Source organism: Podarcis bocagei (assembly GCF_964188305.1).
Source record: "Podarcis bocagei genome assembly, chromosome: 12".
In the NCBI taxonomy this organism is placed as follows: Eukaryota; Metazoa; Chordata; class Lepidosauria; order Squamata; family Lacertidae; genus Podarcis; species Podarcis bocagei.
This window is the reverse complement of record NC_138137.1, coordinates 13499345-13521031: the sequence shown is the minus strand read 5'-3', so window position 1 is coordinate 13521031 and position 21687 is coordinate 13499345. Positions and strand designations below refer to the sequence as shown.

Here is a 21687-nt window from a genome sequence, read left to right as displayed (position 1 = left end):
AACGTCTTGCGACTTTGTTAAACCGTTAAAACCGTGCTTCGCAAGACGAAAAATTCGCTAGACGGCAAAACTTGCGGAACGAATTAATTTCGTCTTGCGAGGCACCACTGTACATCTGACCCAGATCTTCTCTCTTGCCATAAAAGCAGCTTTTGTCGGAAGCAACTCAGCCCTTTTAAACTGAGTTTAGACTGCGAAGCTCAAATGGATCTGGTAAGTTGCACCGGCAGAAGTAAGTTTTACTTTTTCTCTCTGGAAAGCCACTACAACACCGCCGACATGTCATGCTCCCCAGTAGACTGGGAGTATGTGGAACTGGCACGTTCCAGGGGCTCTGTATACAGAGAGAGGCATGTTTTTGGAAGGTGGAGAGCCACGTGCTTTCGGAAAAGGCTGCAAACATATTTTCTGAACTTCTCGCCAGCAAAAGCGTAGATCACAGGATTGATGCAGCAGTGAGCCATTGCTATTGTTTCTGTCGCTTGCGCTGCTATAGCCAAATTACTAATGGAGGCACAATTGCTGAGATCAAATGCATCTTGGAATGTCTGTAGCAGAAGAACAATGTTGTATGGGGCCCAAAAAATGAAGTAAACTATCATGATGATAAAAATCAGCCGGACCGCTTTGCTCTTCTTGTCATTCCTGCATTTCATTAGAGTGTTTATGATCTGTGCATAGCAGAAGGTCATGACGATCATTGGGAAGATCAGGCCTATAAGGTTCATTTTCAGTGTAAAGAACTGGTTCCAGACAATCTGATTTTCATAAGAAAAATGAGGAGTGCACACTGAACGATTGTCTTCCGTTTGTAATCTGTTAAAGACCATTACCGGCACAGAGGCTAGGAGTGCCACGCCCCACATGACAACGCTTGTGAGGATGCCATAGGTAACTGTTCGGGCTTTTAAGGCAAACACAGCATGGACGATGGCTAGATATCGATCGATGGTCAAAAGGATTATGAAAAAACTTCCGCTGTAGAAGCCTACGTAATAGATCCCAGAGAGAATTTTGCACATTGCATCTCCAAATACCCACTCGTGCGCTGCGTAATAAGCCCAAAATGGGAGTGTGAAGATGAAAAGCAGGTCCGAGATGGCTAAATTGAGCAGGTAGATATCAGTCATGCTCTTGAGCTTCTTGTATCTGATGAGGATCAGCACCACCAGTGAGTTGCCCAGCAAGCCAAATATGAGCACCAAAGAGTAAAGCGGTGGCAGGAACTGGGAAGCAAATTCATTAACACTGGCACTTGGGCATGGTTCTGCTGTTTCGTCATAAACGTATTCTGTGGTTGTTACATCTTCGTAGTAGTCTGCTGTGCTCGTAGCAGTAGGCATCTTGTTCCCTGCAATTGTAGAAGATATATTTATATTTACGCATCCACACTGCATGCACAGTAATCATAACATGCTGGTTTCTGTACATAGGAGAATATACTGAACTTTCAACACAGGAGGGGAGAAATCAAAATACAGAAAACAATAGATTTTGTTCATGCAGATGTTTTCATGTTTAGGCTAAGCACGCACTTATTAAAGATCAACAACTGCTGGGACTTCACCAATCTACAGATATACAATTATGCAACTCAATAATAACAACATTGTGTATCTGTGCAGAGGCAGTTGCATAGGAGTGAATATAATCAGTGAGCCTATTGCCAAAATGCCATTCTTTCCATTATAGGTAGGTAGCCGTGTTGGTCTGCCATAGTCAAAATAAAAAAATTCCTTCCAGTAGCACCTTAAAGACCAACTAAGTTCGTGCATGCACACGAAAGCTCATACCAAGAACTAACTTAGTTGGTCTTTAAGGTGCTACTGGAAGGAATTTTTTTATCTTTCCATTATTGTTTGCTTGGTGCCCCAGCACTGTTTCAGCACATTCTGAATCCCACATTGTACGGTACGTATATTTTGTACATAATTACAATCATGAAGTGAGAGAGAAATTACAGGTAGTCTAATGTAAACCTTGGAAACCCATCGCATCACTCTACATCGATCACTTACAGTTTAACAAATGAGCATCCTCTGTTGAAAAAAGTGTCATACGGTATCCAAAATGAAAGAGGCTGAATGAAAGCCTCTTCATCATTGTTAGTATATAATAGTTTCATTTTCATTAAAGTCACTCAAAAAAGATGGCCATATGAAATCACCCTTGGATGTTGACCAAAATTTTGTACAGCCCAGAAATGTATCTTAACAAAACATGAAGAAACTGTTGGGTGCCCAGTAGCTGCAACGAAGCTCAGAAAAATCAACGTGAAATGGTTATCTTGTGAAGTGTTGTCTCCTCCCACCCCACTCCCTGACAAAGAGTGTTAGTAAATGTGTACAGTATGTCACTGGGCAAAATTTCACTGAGGATTTCTTTAGTAGTCAGCCGTGTAGAAACGGAAGAGTCTACATTGCAACTACTTTTCTTTCCATTTGGAGGAGCTATAGTTACATTTTTCAAGCTTGAATGTGGTTGAAGGACAGAGGGCTTAACCACACACCATCTCAAACTTTGCCTTGTGGTTTGCTCCTTCCTTCATTTTTGGGGTAGGAACCACACAATATTTCTACTGTGACTAGGTGATACATGCAAGTTGTTTTTCTGGAACTAAAATCAAGTAATTGATGGTGATGCAAAAAGTGGTTTTTTTAATTGCTTACATGACTTGTAACGTGTTTGCCGCGTCACCCTTTTTTGCTTACTCCATTTCCCCCTGTTTCTTAACTCCTCCTCTGTTGCTGCCCATGACCTCAGCAGCATCCATCTCCCAGAGGTGAATACAGTGGTGCCTCGCAAGATGAAAAGAATCCGTTCTGTGATTCTCTTCGTCCAGCGGTTTTTTCGTCTTGCGAAGCAAGCCCATTGAAGGATTAGCGGATTAGCCCTATTAGCGCTATTAGCGGCTTTTGGCGGCTTATCTGCTGATCGGATCAGCTGATAAGCGGCTTAGAAAAAGGGGGGAGGGGGGAGAAAAGCAGGAACTCGCAAGACATTGTCGTTTTGCAAAGCAAGCCCATAGGAAATTCGTTTTGCGAAGCACCTCCAAAACGGAAAACTCTTTCGTCTAGCGAGTTTTCCGTCTTGCGGGGCACCACTGTATAAGGCATCACAACCAGTTTGCCCACAATGAGCACCGAGCTGGAAGGGGGGCACAACAATGACTTGTAACAGAAGGTGAGAGGCAGGAAGCACTGAATTTTGGCATTGTACAGGGCGCCACTGAAATTTGAAAGTTTAAAGTCCTTCAGGGAGAGCAAATGTGCTTAGCGCAGGGTCCCCAAAGGCTTGGCTGGTTGTTGGGAGCGGCACATAGTGGCTTTGGGCAAGCTGTGCCCTTCTGGTCAAGCTTTTTCCTTACCTGTATGACCTCAGGTAAGGGGTGGCATTGTGGGTTAAACCACAGAGCCTAGGACTTGCCGATCAGAAGGTCAGCAGTTTGATTCCCCGCGACGGGGTGAGCTCCCGTTGCTCGGTTCCTGCTCCTGCCAACGTAGCAGTTCGAAAGCACGCCAAAGTTCAAGTAGATAAATAGGTACCACTCCGGCGGGAAGGTAAACAGCGTTTCCGTGCGCTGCTCTGGTTCGCCAGAAGCGGCTTAGTCATGCCGCAAGAGAAAGAACTGACTTGGTTTCAAGAGCAGTTTGCCATGTTGCACAAAGGGCTGCTGATGGAAGCCAAATCTCAACCTCCTTAGGACTCCCGAAATACTTTTTGCAGTTCTTTGCCCTCCTATTTGTGTTTGGAAATAAGTGTTTCCTGCAACTCCATGGCACAGGAATAAACAATTGGTCATGGCTTCCTATACCACACAGAGGGGAAACCTCTGTGCCTCCAGAGGTTGTTGACTCATCATCTTCAGCTGGCATGATGAAGGGTTGGGTGCTGTAGTACAACAACATCTGGAGGGTCAGAGATTCACCATCTCTCTTACAGAGTGTCCTCATCAGGACAGGCACATTTGGTAGGTGCAAATGTGGCCCATAGGTTTAGCATCCCTGCTGTAGAACATACTCATCAGGACATGCTCATTTGTTACCTAGATAATTTCTGAAGCAGCCCTAAAACTCTTGGTAGCTGGGTGTTCATCAGTATGCGGATGATACCTAGCTCTACCTCTCTTTCAAATCAGAACCAGTGAAGGCGGTGAAGGTCCTGTGTGTCTGGAGGCGGTTGGAGGATGGATGGCGGCTAACAGATTGAGGTTGAATCCTGACAAGACAGAAGTACTGTTTTGGGGGGGACAGGAGGTGGGCAGGTGTGGAGGACTCCCTGGTCCTGAATGGGGTAACTGTGCCCCTGAAGGACCAGGTGCACAGCCTGGGAGTCATTCTGGACTCACAGCTGTCCATGGAGGCGCAGGTCAATTCTGTGTCCAGGGCAGCGGACTGTCTTGCCAGAGTGGTGCATGCTCTAGTTCTCTCCTGCTTGGGCTACTGCAATGCGCTCTACATGGGGCTACCTTTGAAGTTGACCCGGAAACTACAACTAATTCAAAGTGTTGGTGCTGACCTTTAATGCCCTAAATGGCCTCGGTCCAGTATACCAGAAGGAGCGTCTCCACCCCTATCGTTCTCTTGGACACTGAGGTCCAGTGCTAAGGGCCTTCTGGCAGTTCCCTCACTGCGAGAAGCCAAGTTACAGGGAACCAGGCAGAGGGCCTTCTCGGTAGTGGCACCTGCCCTGTGGAACGCCCTCCCATCAGTTGTCAAAGAGAAAAACAACTACCAGGCTTTTAGAAGACATCTGAAGGCAGCCCTGTTTAGGGAAGCTTTTAATGTTTAATAGACTATTGTATTTTAATATTCTGTTGGAAGCCATCCAGAGTGCCGGGTATAAATAATAAATTATTATTATTATTGGAAGCTTCGTTCTTGGTTGGTAGACTGTACCTTTATAACTGTCAAAAAGAGATGTTTGTGCAGGGCATCTTACATGAGCATGAATAATGAATTCTTGTGAAAAGAAGACACAGTGGGGCTACAGAAATGAACTCACAAAATCAGAAAGAAGGCACTGTTGCAATAATTTAACTGAAGATTTATGGTGCAATCCTAGCCAAATAAACAGCCATGGAGCAACTGTTCCAATGGTTACATTTCTACTCTTAAAATGCATATGCTTTCTATAGGAAAGATGTCTTTCTGTGTCAGGAATGGATTGAACATAATAGTTTAAATTGCCTTCATGTCTGTGCACATACATTTTCCCAAGGAAATGATCAGCAAAACGCCTCCTGATAATGGCCTCTATACCAGTTTAACTGTGATGGTGCTCTGCAAAGATTCTTGGGAACAGTAGTTTAATGTGTATGCAAAGAATTATCAGTTAGGTACACACACATACACACACACACACAAACCATTCCATCCCTACTTCCAGAACTGCAGTTCCCAGAGTTTCTTGTTAATTAATTAATAACACAAGCTAAAATTTTGACTGACCCGCTTTTGCAAACTCATGTGCCAAGATAGAGAAGTTCATCAACCTTCCATAAACGCTGAAGACAAAACATTGAGCATAGCCACTGACTAGACTCTCTAGGAATATTTAATGTTGCTAAACACCAGTCATGCAAATAATTAATGCTAGGTTGCATTCGATGTATGTTGTTGTTGTTGTTGTTTAGTCGTTTAGTCGTGTCTGACTCTTTGTGACCCCATGGACCAGAGCACGCCAGGCACTCCTGTCTTCCACTGCCTCCTGCAGTTTGGTCAAACTCATGCTGGTAGCTTCGAGAACACTGTCCAACCATCTCGTCCTCTGTAGTCCCCTTCTCCTTGTGCCCTCCATCTTTCCCAACATCAGGGTCTTTTCCAGGGAGTCTTCTCTTCTCATGCGGTGGCCAAAGTATTGGAGCCTCAGCTTCAGGATCTGTCCTTCCAGTGAGCACTCAGGGCTGATTTCCTTCAGAATGGATAGGTTTGTTCTTCTTGCAGTCCATGGGACTCTCAAGAGTCTCCTCCAGCACCAGAATTCAAAAGCATCAATTCTTCGGCGATCAGCCTTCTTTATGGTCCAGCTCTCACTTCCATACATCACTACTGGGAAAACCATAGCTTTAACTATACGGACCTTTGTTGGCAAGGTGATGTCTCTGCTTTTTAAGATGCTGTCTAGGTTTGATGTATAGAGGTGGGCAAACCTCATTTGCCAGAGCAAATGAATTTTGCAAGCTAAGATCCAGAAGTCTCTGTTTAATGCAGGCAGCTGGTTTTTCTAACTAAAGAGGCAGAAAATGGGGTGATCAGCAGCAGGTAGTGTTAACATGGCTGTTAACCAGCTTAAGCCAGGAGGAGTCATAATTATCAAGCAAAGCCAGGGATTCATACCCCAAATCTAAGGGGGATAGATATTGGTGGTGCCAATAACCCATTGAAAGAGACTGTACCATTGTTTCCAAAGAACAAATGCTTGCTACCAATTTCATTAGCTGCACATATGGGATGCAAAAGATCTTTCTCACCAGGGATTCCTTAATCCCCAGTATCCAAAGTAGAAGTCTGTACATAATCTTGGTAACTAGTTTGGCTTTGTACACCTTCAAAACTGAAGGTATATGCTGGCCACCTTTCATCTAGGAGAATCTCAGCAGTGTAACTAGAATATTCAGGGTACACAATGTGGAATTTTCAACCCGAAGTAACCAGGGCAAAGTAAATAGCAATAAATATTCAATAGATATTGTAGTTATAGGAAGTGAGGGTATGAAAAGTGTTCACACACACACACACACACACACACACACACACACACACCCTCCTCACAACTGTGTAAGATAAGTTGTTATCTCCATATCACAGCGTACAGGGTGGGGTTGGCTAGAGAAGCTGTGACTCAAAGATAATGGTGCTTTTGCAAGGATGATATTTCAGATTTCCGTAGGGAGGAAGGCAAAATTTTCAGCGAGGCTGAGAGGCTTGTTTTTTGGTATTTCCAATTGCAAAACGAGCCTTGTGTTTTAGGAGCATTTGTTAGAAGCACAGAATTGTAGAGTTGGAAGGGACCCTGAGGATCATCTAGTCTAAACCCCTGCAGTGCAGGAATATGCAGCTGTCCAATATGAGGGTTGAACCTGCAACCTTGGCGTTATCAGCACCACGTTCTAACCACGTTGTGTTTGTTTTCACTTTATAATGGTTACAGCAATGGTATAAAATCTGTCACCCACCCCTTTCGTTTTTAGCAAAGAGGCTGCTAATTTGACCATGCATACTTAGCACATAGTGGGGTGCAGGTGGCGCTGTGGTCTAAACCACAGAGCCTAGGACTTGCCGATCAGAAGGTCGGCGGTTTGAATCCCCGTGACAGGGTGAGCTCCTGTTGCTCGGTCCCTGCTCCTGCCAACCTAGCAGTTCAAAAGCACATCAAAGTGCAAGTAGATAAATAGGTACCGTTCCAGCAAGAAGGTAAACAGTGTTTCCGTGCACGGCTCTGGTTCGCCAGAAGCGGCTTAGTCATGCTGGCCACATGACCCGGAAGCTGTCTGCAGACAAACGCCGGCTCCCTCAGCCTATAGAGCGAGATGAGCGACGCAACCCCAGAGTCGGCCATGACCGGACCTAATGGTCAGGGGTCCCTTTACCTTTACTTAGTACATAAGGGATGTGGGTGGTGCTGTGGTCTAAACTACAGAGCCTAGGGCTTGCCGATCAGAAGGTCGGCGGTTCAAATCCCCGCGACAGGGTGAGCTCCCGTTGTTCGGTCCCTGCTCCTGCCAACCTAGCAGTTCAAAAGCACATCAAGTGCAAGTAGATAAATAGGTACCGCTGCGGCAGGAAGGTAAATGGTGTTTCTGTGCGCTGCTCTGGTTCACCAGAAGCGGCTTAGTCATGCTGGCCACATGACCCGGAAGCTGTCTGCAGACAAACGCTGGCTCCCTCGGCCAAAAAGCGAGATGAGCACCACAACTCCAGAGTCATCCGCGACGGGACTTAATTGTCAGGGGTTCCTTTACCTTTACTTAGTACGTAGACCTAGTAAACTATTTCTAAGGACAGTCAGAAGCAGACCAGTTCTGATACATGTTTGAACTCAGTGGGGCTTCCTTCTGGGGCTTCCATTCTAGTACGCTTGGCCCAGTGATTGTCATCATTGTGTTATGGACCATAGAGTTCATAACCATAGAGTTGGCTAGAAAGAGAATAGCAATAAGTGCAATGCGTTTGAAATATAATGGGTGAGGCGCTCCTGACCCCTTTCCTTAAATGCAGTGCTCACATTTGGTTGGCACCGAATGGGATGCCATCCTACTTCTTTCCAAACAGATCAAAAACAGAACGGAACGAAAAGCAGACAAAATACTAACACACCCTCTTTTTCTTCCCACTTCAAGCACTGAGGTGAATGGACCCAAAGGTGAACTGGATGCGGCCTGGTTTCATAGCTGTCAACTTTCCCCTTTTTTTAAAGGGAAATTCCCTTATTCCGAATAGGATTCCTCGCAAGAAAAGGGAAACGTTGACAGCTATGCCTGGTTTGCAACTAAATCATCCCACTTTCTCGCCTCTGTCTTTGAACACTGAGTTAGCGTTGTGCTTGATAGACTTGTAGCAGCTTTAAAGTTGGGGCCTGACTGGGAAGACGGTGGCTCGTAGCTCACGCTCATTCTAAATAACCAATGCTAGAACCAGGGCTTTTCTTTTTTCAGCCAGCTCATCGGATCTCAGCTCCGGCACCTCTCAGGTGGGTGCCATTGCCATCCTAAGAGAACACGGGAGAAGTTTGTGGTGAGTTCTGGCAACTCCTTTTCTAGAAAAATAGTACTGGCCGGAACCAAAGTGTGATTGGAAAACCCAGGATGGAGCCATGAAGCCTGGGTAAATGAAGGCTTTGATGAGAGTATAGGAAGCTTCTCAATGCCAAATCAGACCATTAATACTATCTAGTTCAGCACTACTCTACACAGACAGGGTTTTCATAAAGGGATATTTCCAGCACCAACCAGAGAAGAAGAAGAAGAGTTTGGATTTGATATCCCGCCTTTCACTCCCTTTAAGGAGTCTCAAAGCGGCTAACATTCTCCTTTCCCTTCCTCCCCCACAACAAACACTCTGTGAGGTGAGTGGGGCTGAGAGACTTCAGAGAAGTGTGACTGGCCCAAGGTCACCCAGCAGCTGCATGTGGAGGAGTGGAGACGTGAACCCAGTTCCCCAGATTACGAGACTACTGCTCTTAACCACTACACCACACTGGCTCAATGAGATGCCAGAGATTAGACCTGCGACCTTTTACATGGAAAACAGACACACACTCTCTGAGCTACAGTCGTTTCCCCTGAAGGCTAGGATGCCCAGGTGCAGGGAGCAGATAGCTATGGCTTCCCTTTAATTTATTCCACTTAAACAGATAGTAGCCATTCATTCCTATGGGAAAACTCGGCAACATTTTAGGGGACATTGTTGGAGCGAGGGCAGAATCTGCTTGCCGAATAGCCTGCCCTCCCCAGCAGGAATTCCATGGGGAGATGTGCCCACAAGCAGAGTGCATAGATGTCCACAGGTTTCCCTGCAATATTCAGGTCTCTCCTCCAGTGCCCAAAGTGATGGGCATTTTGCTGATCCAATAGTAAGCCTCCTCTTTTTCATTCAAAATCATTATCATACCACACATTTAAAATGACACACGGTTAAACAGCAAACTTCACTATTAACAAAATATCAAAAAATAGCACATGGTCCATATTTACACAGTCGTGTGAAAGGCATGTACCTGCGGCAGCCTGCCATGATAACCAAGCATGTTTTACACTATTAGATGCACATTTTTTGCAGTATTACTCACATAGGAGTAGTTACAGGTAGGTAGCTGTGTTGGTCTGCCAAAATAAACAAAATTTAAAAATTCCTTCCAGTAGCACCTTTGAGACCAACAAAGTTTGTTATTGGCATGAGCTTTCGTGTGCATGCACACTTCTTCAGATACACTTCTGTTTCACAAGGTTTGTGTATAACAAACTTAGTTGGTCTCCAAGGTGCTACTGGAAGGAATTTTTTTATTTTGTTTCACATAGGAGTGTTTTCCTTGTGAAATGGCCCTCAGTCCACATATGCACTGAATAAATGACACCCAAGATTTAAAGGGGAAAGGATTTTGCTATTTTTGCCTGGGGAACAACCACCCATAGCCTTGCGTATTCTCTTGTCAAAATATGGGACAACTATCTGATTGGATACCTCACTGCAGAGAAGAAAAAATAGCTCTTTCATATGGCATTCAAGCTACTGAAAAACTATTAACTGCATCTAGCCAAAGATAATGTTAAAAAATGGCAGAAAAACCCAATTCGGTCTTTATGGCTTTTTTCCTGAACAATATGAACGTAAAGAAAGGGTCATCAATATTAATCATCAGTTTTCAGGGTTTGTAATATGTAATAACTGCCTTTTTTACATCTTGGTAGGTTACATTCCTGCATCTTTCCTAATCATTGTTAACTCTTTTTTGCTGTTAATTAATATATATAAATGCAACCCCCCCAACTTAAATTTACTTACCAATTTACAATCGCTTGCTTTTCAATGATGCTGGTGACTGGGCACGTTGTAAAAAAAACCTTCCTGTGTGAAGAAATACTTGTTCTGCAAATTTATAGTGAACAAATGTTTCTCCTTTCTTTAAAAAAAAAGATAAAGAAATAGTTCCCTCCTTCTAAAAATAATTGTTTAGCAGGCTAGCAAAACTCAGCAGAGGATTTTAAAAACTGCAGTGCATCTTACTACTCCATGGACTTCAATTGTACAAACTTGGATTACAGCCCATGCTGTAAAACACAAAAATACAATGAAGAAAATCTTCATCTACCGATTTTGCTGTTCAATATCTTTATGAAACCACATATTTTTTTCAGATAGGAAATGGGTTCCATTTAAGGGTTTTTCACTCTGTGGATTACTGATAATGGTATCAGCGTCTGCTTGTTCATTTAACACACTCCAAAGAACTTGCAGAGCTGCTTATATAAGACTTCCGAGGCGGTCTTCAAAGCTGACTTGCCCAATGTTCATGCAAGAGTCTCAGAAATCCTTGAAGGCTGGCCTTAATGCAGCGGCGGAGGAAGGTTGCTCAGGCACCTAGAGTGGTGCACCCAAGGGTGGGACGAGCCACCCATAGGGGCAGGGTGCACCGTGGGGCCTCTGGAGTCTGCCTGCCTCCTCCCACTCAGCCGCCCTACAGCTGGGGGGGAGGCAGAGGGCGGACCGCTTGGATGTGTGGCTCAGGCGCGGTGAGTGCTGTTAAGTTGTGGGTGAACATATCAGACGACACAGCGATTCTTCAAACAGCTCTTGTTTATTCACAGGCCAGGACAGAACTGAACTGAAGGGTTCAGTCAGCCTGCTTATATAGAGCTCCAGTACAACGTTACTGTAACAACTTTCTAAAACTATCCAATTACTGAACGTCACTTTCGAGCCCTTATTTGCATAACTATCTACAGTATCCCCCTGCTGTCCCAGGGTGAGAACTTCAGTACATAACAAGTGCCACCTGGCATTTTGTCACCCCCCTCAGTGGTGACACCCGGGGTGGCGCTCACCCACTGCACCCCCCTTCCTCCGCCCCTGCATTAATGCACAGCAAGTACTCACTTGACAAGATGTCCCAAGCTTCAGCAGTGTGACTGCATCTCCAAGTAGCTAGAGAAGGGTGAATCTGGCGTTTTAGGTTCTCTCAGGGCTTTCCACCCTTACAATGAATACTGGCACAGTTGCTTTTTGATCCCACCTTTTAAAGAGTGATTTTGGAGCCGATTCTCTGCACTGATGGTCATTTGTTTCTCTTCCTAGAGAGCAGTGTCGTTTCCTCCTTCCACATTAATGGTGGGTGGTGCCCAATTTGAGAAAAGTCCTGTTGCTATGGTCACATCCCTTATGTACCCTCATGTTCCTCTAGCCAGTAGATGTTAGTCACGAGGATGTATGCTGAGATAGCCCTTTTGTGGGAGTGAGGGCAGTACAGGAAGCCTAGTATTCCAGAATTCCAACTATTTGGAAGTATAGGAGAGTAGAAGAGGTTAGGCGAAAAGCTCTGATCCTAAACTTCCGCTGCTTTGCAGGATACCACTTTAAAAGGTAGGTGCAAAATTTTCCCTATTTTCTCATTTCTCATCTGTCCACATTTCTACATTTCTACATCAGTTCGCAGCATAAATATTTATATATATATATATATATATATATATATATATATATATAGTTATTCATTTTCAATAACAACCTTCCAATTAACGACAAATTAAAGCAAATCAATCCAAATTACAATAACAACAATACACCAATTATTTATTCCAATTATCAAAATTTTATTGGGACTTCCCATGTTCCAGATGTCTAGAGATAGTCATCCTCATTCATGTCTCTGCATTTTCAGTATTTTTCAGATTCAAAACTAATATTATCCATTTTTATTCTCAGTCTAATCAGCTATTGTTTCTGTGGCTCACATCTTCTGTAGCAAAGTTTACATATTGTTAATCCACAAGAGGCATTTTTTAAATCATCTTTTTCTCTGTCCAGTTATTTGGTATTCAGTCCTCTTATTTCTCTTTTGTTCGTCAAGTTCTCATTAAAGACACTGGGCTTCATTCCAAAAGTATTTTTTTTTTAATAATATTTTATTAGGTTTTATCCATAAAAAAGTTTAGAAAAATACAAAAAACAAAAAAGATACAAAATTACAAAATACAGAAATACAAACATTAAACACAAAAAAGAAAAGAAAAAAACACATATAAAAAGACAAAAATTCCTTCTTTCTTAATTTCTCCTCTTTGATTAACTTATTTTCCTGACTCCCTCGCGTCTCCCATTTTTGTATCCCTTTTAAAAGTTAGTTCAGCAAATTCATGTCCTGTTAGTCTATCTATTTATTAATCCAATCTTGCATTTTACCTTGTTGCTAAAACCCCTGCAATTCATTTCAATGTCCTCAACATTCAAAAATTTTACAATATTTCTGCAAATACATTTTAAATTTCCTCCAGTCTTCTTCCACCAACTCTTCTCCCTGATCTCGGCTTCTGCCAGTCATTTCCTCCATCGATTCCAAAAGTAAAGTTTATAAATGGCCAATCAACAATTTCTCCCCGATGTCTTTTAAAGAGCTGATGACCGTATATGTCTGCATATATTGCTGTACTGTGGGAAGTGCTTCCCAGCTGTATATTATATGAAAATTATTTAAATTCCTCCAAGAACAACAGGATACCCCCCCAGCTCTTCCGGGCCCTAGAAGAGCTGGCAGGGATCCAGCGCTCTCTGTCTTTCTGTCCACAATAATGTATAAAAATAATCCACACAAGCAGATATATTTTAGAACGAAATACAGTACACCCTAAGTCCAAAGGAGCTCTTTTCCATAAGAATCCCTTTTTTTTGTAACTGCGCAATAATGATCGCCATTTTGTTTCCGTCTTCAGTCTGAACTGCCATAACTGATCTTGTTTTGCCAACTTCTCTTGGAGTTTTTGAGGGCTGTATATCATGCATTCAGTTATAATTTTCGCCTCTTGTGTTTTGTTTAAGTAATTAAATTCTTTCTGGCTGAGCTTCGCCAAATCATGATGTAATATAGCAAGTATGGAAAGATAGTGGTTAATCCACCTCCTTAATCCACGTTTCAAGATGGGAGTCCGTTTAAAGTCCGAAATTCAACATCCAACGACTGTATAATGTAGCAGGGTTTCTTCTTCTTTTTTCTCCTCCATCTGGAACATGCCTGGTTCCCCCCACACCCAATCTTATAATTATGAGAAACAGGTGTCTCTTGCGTGTAGGAGTGGCTCTGGAGTGTGCCAGCTTTGCTGTGCCCTTAGACCCAGCATCCCTGCCGCTCGCACCATGATGCAAGCTGACAGATCACAGACGATCTGTGGGTTTGTGAGACAGTCCTCCCTGCAGCATATATTTTAAGTTCTCCAGAAAATTCACCAACATTTTAATTTTAATTTCTTCTAATCTAACAAAACATTTCCCAAGATCTGTGCTATGTGTAAGGATTGGGGAGAAATTAGATTCAGTTCGCATTTACGGACAAGGCTACTTAATTTGTTCTTTCAAATGCAATGCAAGAACCAAGATCCTTGAAAAATGTGCATTTCTCCAAATTTTGCAGTTCACTGCTTCGGCCAATTAATGTGTACAAAAATGTATATGCTAGGATATAAAAAGTCCATTAGAATGCACACATTAGTGAAAATGGCATATGAAAGTGCATTATATTACAGAAAATCAATTTGCAAAAATGTGTATGTTAGGAGAAATTGCCGTGAAAAGATATTAGTGGAAATGCTGCTGAATTTATATTTTTAAAAAATCACAAACTGCTGTGGAAATGTAGAGAACAAAACATAATAATGGAAAAATCAGAAACTTGCTGAAATTGAAAACTGACAGATTTGACCATGCCTAGTCTGGCAGTAGTATACTTATAAATTTTAATGTGCAGGAGTTCATCATGATAGTCCCCTGCTCCTTAGGCATAACAACTAAACAGAGGCACACAAACAAAAAGAGCACACAACTGGAAATCACTTTACAAACCAACAGAAATGTCATGTTCTGTTGTACTCATGTAGGAGGAAGTAGACCGATCTAAACTAGGGTGATCGCGACCTGGACAGAGAGGAACTAACGTACACTTCTGGAAAAAGATGGAGGTATATTTCCTAAATTTCTCCCCCACAAAGGCATAGATGACAGGGTTGATGCAACAGTGGATCATCGCAATGATCTCTGTCACCCCAATGGCTACAGATAACTTTCCCTCACAATCATTTTTTAAGCCACATGAGAAAATTGAATCTTGATAGGTCTGCAACAAAAGAGTGATGTTGTATGGCATCCATAAAAGGAAGTAAACAATCATGATGACAGAAATAAGCTTGACAGCCTTCTGCTTTCTCTCATTTCTACCCTTAATCAAAATCTTTATAATCTGCATGTAACAGAAAACAATGATGACTGCGGGAAGAGCTAGGCCCAAGACAACCCTCATTAAAGTTAAAAATTGCTTCCAATCATTTTCATGTTTTGAAGGATAATGAATGGTACATTTGTGGATCTCAGATTCCGTTTGAACATGGTGAAATACAAATTCTGGCACAGAGGCGAATAAGGCCACAACCCAAGTGACGACGCTTGTGAAGGTGCCATAGGTGATTGTCCGGGCTTTTAATGCAAACACTGCGTGAACGATGGCCAGGTATCTATCAATTGTCAAAAGGATGATAAAAAAACTTCCGCTGTAGAAGCCTATGTAATAGATCCCAGAGAGAATTTTGCACATTGCGTCTCCAAATACCCACTGGTGGGCTGCGTAATAAGCCCAAAATGGGAGTGAGAAGATGAAAAGCAAGTCCGAGATGGCTAAATTGAGCAGGTAGATATCAGTCATGTTCTTGAGCTTCTTGTATCTGATGAGAATCAGCACCACCAGTGAGTTGCCCAACAGGCCAAATATGAACACCAAAGAGTAAAGCGGTGGCACAACATAAGACGCAAATGATTCCCCCACCACGATGCGGACTGGGGCTACGTCTGTATCATAGTAATAAGATGTGGTTAGATAATAATCTTCTGGCAAATCAATATAACCGTCCATCTTCTTCCCTGAGAATAAAGAATTCACATGCATCATATAAGATATCAGCATGAAACTTTATTGTAACACATAATTAATTAATTAATTAATTAATTAATTAATTAATTTGAAAAAACTATTGCTAATGTTGAATATTCAGTCTGCTTATGAGGATCAAGATAGTGGCAAACAAGTCTGCTTATGAGGATCAAGATATTGGCGGACAGTCTAAATATTAAGAATAAAGAATAAGAGTAAAGAAACACACAAAAAACTGGGAGGGGGAAATGGATCACAGAATCATAGAGTCATATAGTTAAACCCTCTGCAATGCAGGAATCTCAACTAGATCACACATGTCAACCTCTCCTTGAAAACCTCCACAGAAGGAGAGACCACTATCTCTCAGAGTCTGTTCCACTGTCAAACAGCTCATGCTGTAAGAAAACTCTCTGGTGTTTAGTTGAAATGTCCTGTCCTTTTAACTTGAATGCATTGGTTTGGTTCTTAGCCTCTGGAGCAGGAGAAGACAAGTTCTATCCTCCATGTGACAACGCTTTAGATATTTGAAGGTGACTATCACTATTACACCCCTTGATTGGGATGCTAGACTTCTTTTGATGCAGCCTAGAATAGCATTAGCTTTTTTTTGCTGCTGCATCACACTGTTGACTCGTGTTAAGCTTGTGGTTCACCAAGACCCCTAGATCCTTTTCATGTGTACTTCTGGCAAGCCAGGTGTCTCCCATCTTATATTTGTGCAGCTGGTTCTTCCTGCCTAAGAGTAGAACCATACATTTGACCCTATTGATATTTGTTTTGTTAGTTTTAGCTCAGTTCTCCCATCTGCTTAGGTCAACTTGAAATATACTTCTATCTTCTGCGGCATTGCCTACCCCTCACAGTTTGGTGTCATCTGCAGATTTGATAAGAATCCCCTGAACACCATCATCCAAGTTGTTTATAATGATGTTGAACAACAGCAAACCCGAGACAGAACCCTGCAGATGTTAACATATTTGCCTATAATGCTCTGATTGTATTTCTGACCACCTTCTCCCACTGAATGTCTTTATTGGTTAGCGATGTTCAAACACATCTTAATCCATTCTGCCATTCATTCCCACTTTCAAGTGGTATTTTCTGTTAAACTCCGATTGAACAACTCTGTGTACCATTTTGTCTTTCGTTAATGCAGAAATATATGTGCTCTTTTGTGTAGCACACAATAGACACCAAAAACTCAGTCATCAACAGATATTTGCAAATCAACTGCATTCCTTCGGGTCCCCTTCTAGCATAAAGAAACAGATCACTCAGTTAGTCTTCTGCACAAACAGAAGAGTCTTACGACACCTTAAAAACAAAATGAATGAAGTGACTTAAGAGCAAATCACCAAAGCCTTCTCACTGAAGGCTTCTATGGCTACAAACCAAAGTGTCTGCTCAGAAGTAGCTCCCACTGATTCAGTGGGGTTTAAGGTAAAGGTAAAGGGACCCCTGACCATTAGGTCCAGTTGTGACCGACTCTGGGGTTGCAGCGCTCATCTCGCTTTATTGGCCGAGGGAGCCGGCGTACAGCTTCCGGGTCATGTGGCCAGCATGACTAAGCCACTTCTGGCGAACCAGAGCAGTGCACGGAAACACCAATTACCTTCCCGCCAGAGCGGTACCTATTGATCTACTTGCACTTTGACATGCTTTCGAACTGCTAGGTTGGCAGGAGCAGGGACCGAGCAACGGGAGCTCACCCCGTCATGGGGATTCGAACCACCGACCTTCTGATCGGCAAGTCCTAGGCTCTGTGGTTTAACCCACAGCGCCACCCATGTTTATTCCCTGATAAATGGGGCTAGGATTGCAGTTCAGTATAAAGTTCTGGAAGGGCCAAAACTCATTGTTACAGCATCGGCTTTGCATGGAGAAGGTCTCATGTTCAGTCGCTGGTGTCTCCAGGCAGGGTTGAGATACATCAGAGATGCTGCAAAAACTGAGCTAGGCAGCGGAAAGGGATGGTTTAATGTGGAGAGGAGGGGAGGGATTTAAAATTTAATTTAAAATGAAGACTTTGGGTGGTCAAAAATAGGCAGTCAAATCCAGCTGGTTCTTCCCACTTTGGGGGAAAATAGACGACTTTACGGAGTAGTAACACAACACACAGATAGCAAAGTGATCACTTCTAACCCAGTGAAAGGAACAATGCTGAGTTAAAAATTCACAACAGGAAGCAGGTTAAGGTTGAAATCCTAACCCTACTTTCCAGGGAGAAAGCCTCACTGAATTCAGTGGGATTTACTTCTGAGCAGACATGGTTAAAACAGCCATTTTACAGCATGTCAGTTGCCTTTGGCAACAAACGATACTACAGAAACAAGAAAACAACATGAAAAAGGAAGTATCCAGAAGTGCAGAACAAAAAGGAGAAATATGTCTCAAAGATTTAAAAACAAGGGCATGTTTTATTATAGATAGTGTATGTCCGGCACGTTTTGGCATTATTGTCTATATCAAGGGCTTTTCTGTAAAAAACAATGCTGACACATCTGCTAAACCACAAATATTGGACACCACATTTCAGAAACTTTTAAAGTTGCCTTTGACTGGACTTAACCGTCCAGGGGTCCTTTACTCTTTTTTGTATTATAAAACCTCATATTAATAATACAAAACCACTTTGAGGGTTTTGGTGTGGTTTTTTTGCAACCAAGTGATGTATACATTTTATTAATTAATAAATTAATATTCAGGGTCATCTACACAACTATTAAAGTGCAGACGTCCTGCTTTCATTAGACTTTGGCTAACCTATCCAGAATATTACTTTACTTTAAAAACAAAACAAACAAAACTCTGATCGACTTTCAAAATACTCCGCCTGCATATTCATTTCCTCCGGATAGTGTTTTAAGATCTAGGCTGATACTAATTTCAAAACTCTGCTTTCACATCACTGAAATTGTGTAAATCGATCAGCTCCAACTGGGGCAAGTTGTACATTCACTGGGCAATCCTGTACATATACATTGAATTCAGTGGGGCTTACTCATGGGTAACTGGCTATAGGATTGGAGCTTTAGTTTCATCTGCACATTCAAGAGTACTGGAAAGTGATATTTGGGTCAATTAAAAGCAGGCTTTCAATTGACCCAATTTTTTGTGTCAATTAAAAGCAGCCAAGGTATGTATATTAGTTTAAATGTTAGCACCATTGGTAAAATCCAGCAATGGAAGTGAAAATTAAAGGACTTTGATTACAAAAACTGACTATGGAATTCCAATGTTCTCAACAAAATGAGCATAACAGTAAAGTGTTAACTGGTTCATTAATCATCAATATTCACATATTTTACATCTTGGTCAATTTACAGGCTTAGAAATTCATGCAGAATTCCTATCTATGTTGACTTTTTCACTGTTTATTCACATAAAGGCAAGTGCTCCCCCCCTTAAATTAACTTACCAATCTACAAAGTTGCTTGCTTTTAAAAGATGGTGGCGACAGCTAGATTCTTTGGAACAGGAACATTGTAAAAAGCAGAAAGTAAGAAATAGCCCTTTTCTCTGTGAAGAAGGAATTGTTCTGCAAATTTCTAGCCACCAAACATTGCTGCTCAAAATCAAGACTAGTTCCCTTCTAACAGGAATCATTTGGTCAGCAAAAGCTATTTCTGTACTACTACAGATGGTTTTAAAAACTGAAGTACAGTATCTTGCTAGACTTTCGTTGCACAATTTTGAGTTACAGTTCATGTTGCCAAATCAAATAATTACCAAAAATCCATTCCCATCAACTCACAGGACTGTTCACAAAATATTTCTGAGGCAGCCTTCAAAACTGCCTGCCTCGAAAGGTTGTCTGACAAGTGCTCACTTTAAGGGGTTCTGTTAAAAGGTTTCTCACTCAGCGGATTCTGATAAGGATATCACTTCTGAACCAGAAGTGAACATGAACATGTGGTTGTTCATTTAACCCACTTAAAAAACAACAACACAGAACCACTCCCAGTGTTGTCTGGCCCAGTGTCTTCATATAAGAGTCTCAGTAATCTATGAAGTATAAGCTTTTTTTTTTTTTTAAATTGTATTAGTATTTTCCACACAACAACAACACCACCACGTAAGATATCTAAAAATAACAATACACAACACACAAAAATCAACTAAACTAAAGAAAGCAACAAAAACAAAAACAAAAACAAATCCATATCTTACAAGTTAATATGGTTGTTGTTTAGTCGTTTAGTCGTGTCCGACTCTTCGTGACCCCATTATTATAAACACTAAACAACAACAAGACATTGACTTCCACCAATCCCACAGCACCTCCTTTATCTCTCATTGTGTCTTCCTGTTTTCCTGTTTTCTTTATCATCTCTATCCTAACATCTAGATATAAATCCCTCTTTCATAAGTATAAGCTTAATATGCGACAAGTGCTCACTAAACCAGAGGCCCCAAACTTCAGCAGTAGAGCAACATTTCTGGGTCGCCCAGATTGAGGATGATTCTTTCGACAGAGTCTTTCAGTGAGTCGCTTGTCTTAAAAAAATCAATAAGCCTAAACCTAGGAGATCCTCATGTACAGGGTGAGTCCTTTAAAAGAGGCCCCATGGATACAGAGTACACATGTTCCATGGGGCCTCTTTTAAAAGACTCACCATGTATAAAAGCATCACCATTAGGCAGCAGAGATCTTCAGAAGAGAAGCTCAGTTACCCAAGGCCAGCCCACCTATGAAGCAAGGTGGGGTGGCTGCCTCGGGTGGCGGGATCCATAGGGGCAGCAGATCTGACCTCCCAAGAAATGCACCCCACCCACCGCTGCCGCCACAGAGGTAGCAATGGCTGCAGAATGCACCTTAGAGACTACCTCTGCCGCCTCTACAGCAGCCTCTTGGCGAGTAGGAGGCACTGATGGTCTCCTCCCACCCTTGTCCCTAATATAGATCTTTAATTCCCCTTGTTCCTTCTTCCCTGGCAGGGTGTGTGCGCCATTTTGTGGTTCGCCTCAGGTGGCAAAATGTCTTGGGCTGGCTCTGTAGTTACCACGTATGAGGTGATGACTTGGGCCCAATTCATCTATGCCTCTCTAACCAGCAGGGGATCCCATGTCACGGGTGAAAGCTCCCAAATATCAAAACCTGAGTACCGTATTTTTCGCTCCATAAGACACACTTTTTTCCTCTTAAAATCTAAGGGGGAATGTCTGTGCATCTTATGCAAATGTGTGGTCCCTGGGGCTGGGGGGGGGACTAGGGGCATGCCTACCTAGCAGTTCGAAAGCACCCTTAAGTGCAAGTAGATAAATAGGTACCGCTTATAGCGGGAAGGTAAACGGCGTTCCGTGTGCTGCGCTGGCTCGCCAGAGCAGCTTCGTCACGCTGGCCACGTGACCCGGAAGTGTCTGCGGACAGCGCTGGCCCCCGGCCTCTTAAGCGAGATGGGCGTGCAACCCCAGAGTCGGATACGACTGGCCCGTACGGGCAGGGGTACCTTTACCTTTACCTTTACCTTTACCTCATGACTAGGGGCAGGATCTAAATTAAATATTTAAAAACTATTAAATTGAAGGATGCTATGGAAATGTTTTAAACAAGGAAACTAAACATTTCATGCAGACAGTTTGCACGTGAAGGTGGTTCATCCAGGGTAAGGCTCATCCATCGCACTCCTGGTGTGCTGACTCCTGTGATTTTTCCAAATGCAGGAAACTCAACTGCATAATTTGCTGGATAGCTCAGTTGGGTAAGGCATGGTGCTGATAAGGCCAAGGTCTCAGGTTCAATCCCCATAAGGGGGATATTGCTGCACTGCAGCGGGTTGGTCTAGATGATCCTCAGGGTCCCTTCCAATTCTATGATTCTATGAGAACAGGATCTTGAACTACATGGTCTACCAGTAGGTACTGTATCTGCCTATGTGAAAGCAGAGAAAAGTGGAACCGGTCTCAATCCTCAATCGTCACATGTGGAAAGGACTCAAATGGTGCATTTTCAGAAAAAGACAATGTGCTAGAACCTCTTCATCCCTATTCCGAATCCAGGACAGAGAGAAGTTGGGAACATGCCATCAAATAGAGGCTGCAGTGTAGCCTTATTAGACT

The 21687-nt window shown here is 42.7% G+C and overlaps 1 protein-coding gene, 1 long non-coding RNA gene and 1 pseudogene across 7 annotated transcripts; 1 reads left to right on the top strand and 2 right to left on the bottom strand.

The window, feature by feature from the left end:
• Nucleotides 1-263: 263 nt before the first annotated feature.
• LOC308570112 (C-C chemokine receptor type 5-like) lies at nucleotides 264-12403 on the bottom strand (the record flags this gene model as incomplete). 2 transcript variants are annotated; one of them, XM_081164815.1, is made up of 4 exons in its annotated part: nucleotides 12265-12403; nucleotides 11595-12109; nucleotides 10503-10620; nucleotides 264-1351 (listed from the first exon to the last, which is right to left on the bottom strand). In XM_081164815.1, the coding sequence occupies exon 4, from the start codon at nucleotides 1341-1343 to the stop codon at nucleotides 264-266; it is 1080 nt and encodes a 359-aa protein (XP_081020941.1). In that variant the 5' UTR covers nucleotides 1344-1351; nucleotides 10503-10620; nucleotides 11595-12109; nucleotides 12265-12403. The 2 variants fall into 2 exon arrangements, with proteins under 2 accessions (XP_081020941.1, XP_081020940.1); XM_081164814.1 differs by lacking the exons at nucleotides 11595-12109; nucleotides 12265-12403 and having other exon boundaries at nucleotides 10503-11203.
• Nucleotides 12404-12457: 54 nt separating this feature from the next.
• Nucleotides 12458-13334, top strand: LOC308570297. Its single transcript, XR_014001093.1, has 2 exons — nucleotides 12458-12597; nucleotides 13057-13334. It is a non-coding gene; the product is annotated as an uncharacterized lncRNA (long non-coding RNA).
• A 1089-nt stretch (nucleotides 13335-14423) lies between these two features.
• LOC308570122 (C-C chemokine receptor type 5 pseudogene) lies at nucleotides 14424-19482 on the bottom strand (annotated as a pseudogene). Of its 4 annotated transcripts, XR_014013372.1 has the most exons (3): nucleotides 19382-19398; nucleotides 19046-19094; nucleotides 14424-15614 (listed from the first exon to the last, which is right to left on the bottom strand). The product of XR_014013372.1 is annotated as a C-C chemokine receptor type 5 pseudogene (transcript). The 4 variants fall into 4 exon arrangements; XR_014013370.1 differs by lacking the exon at nucleotides 19046-19094 and having other exon boundaries at nucleotides 19357-19482; XR_014013371.1 differs by lacking the exon at nucleotides 19046-19094 and having other exon boundaries at nucleotides 19382-19474.
• Nucleotides 19483-21687: the final 2205 nt, after the last annotated feature.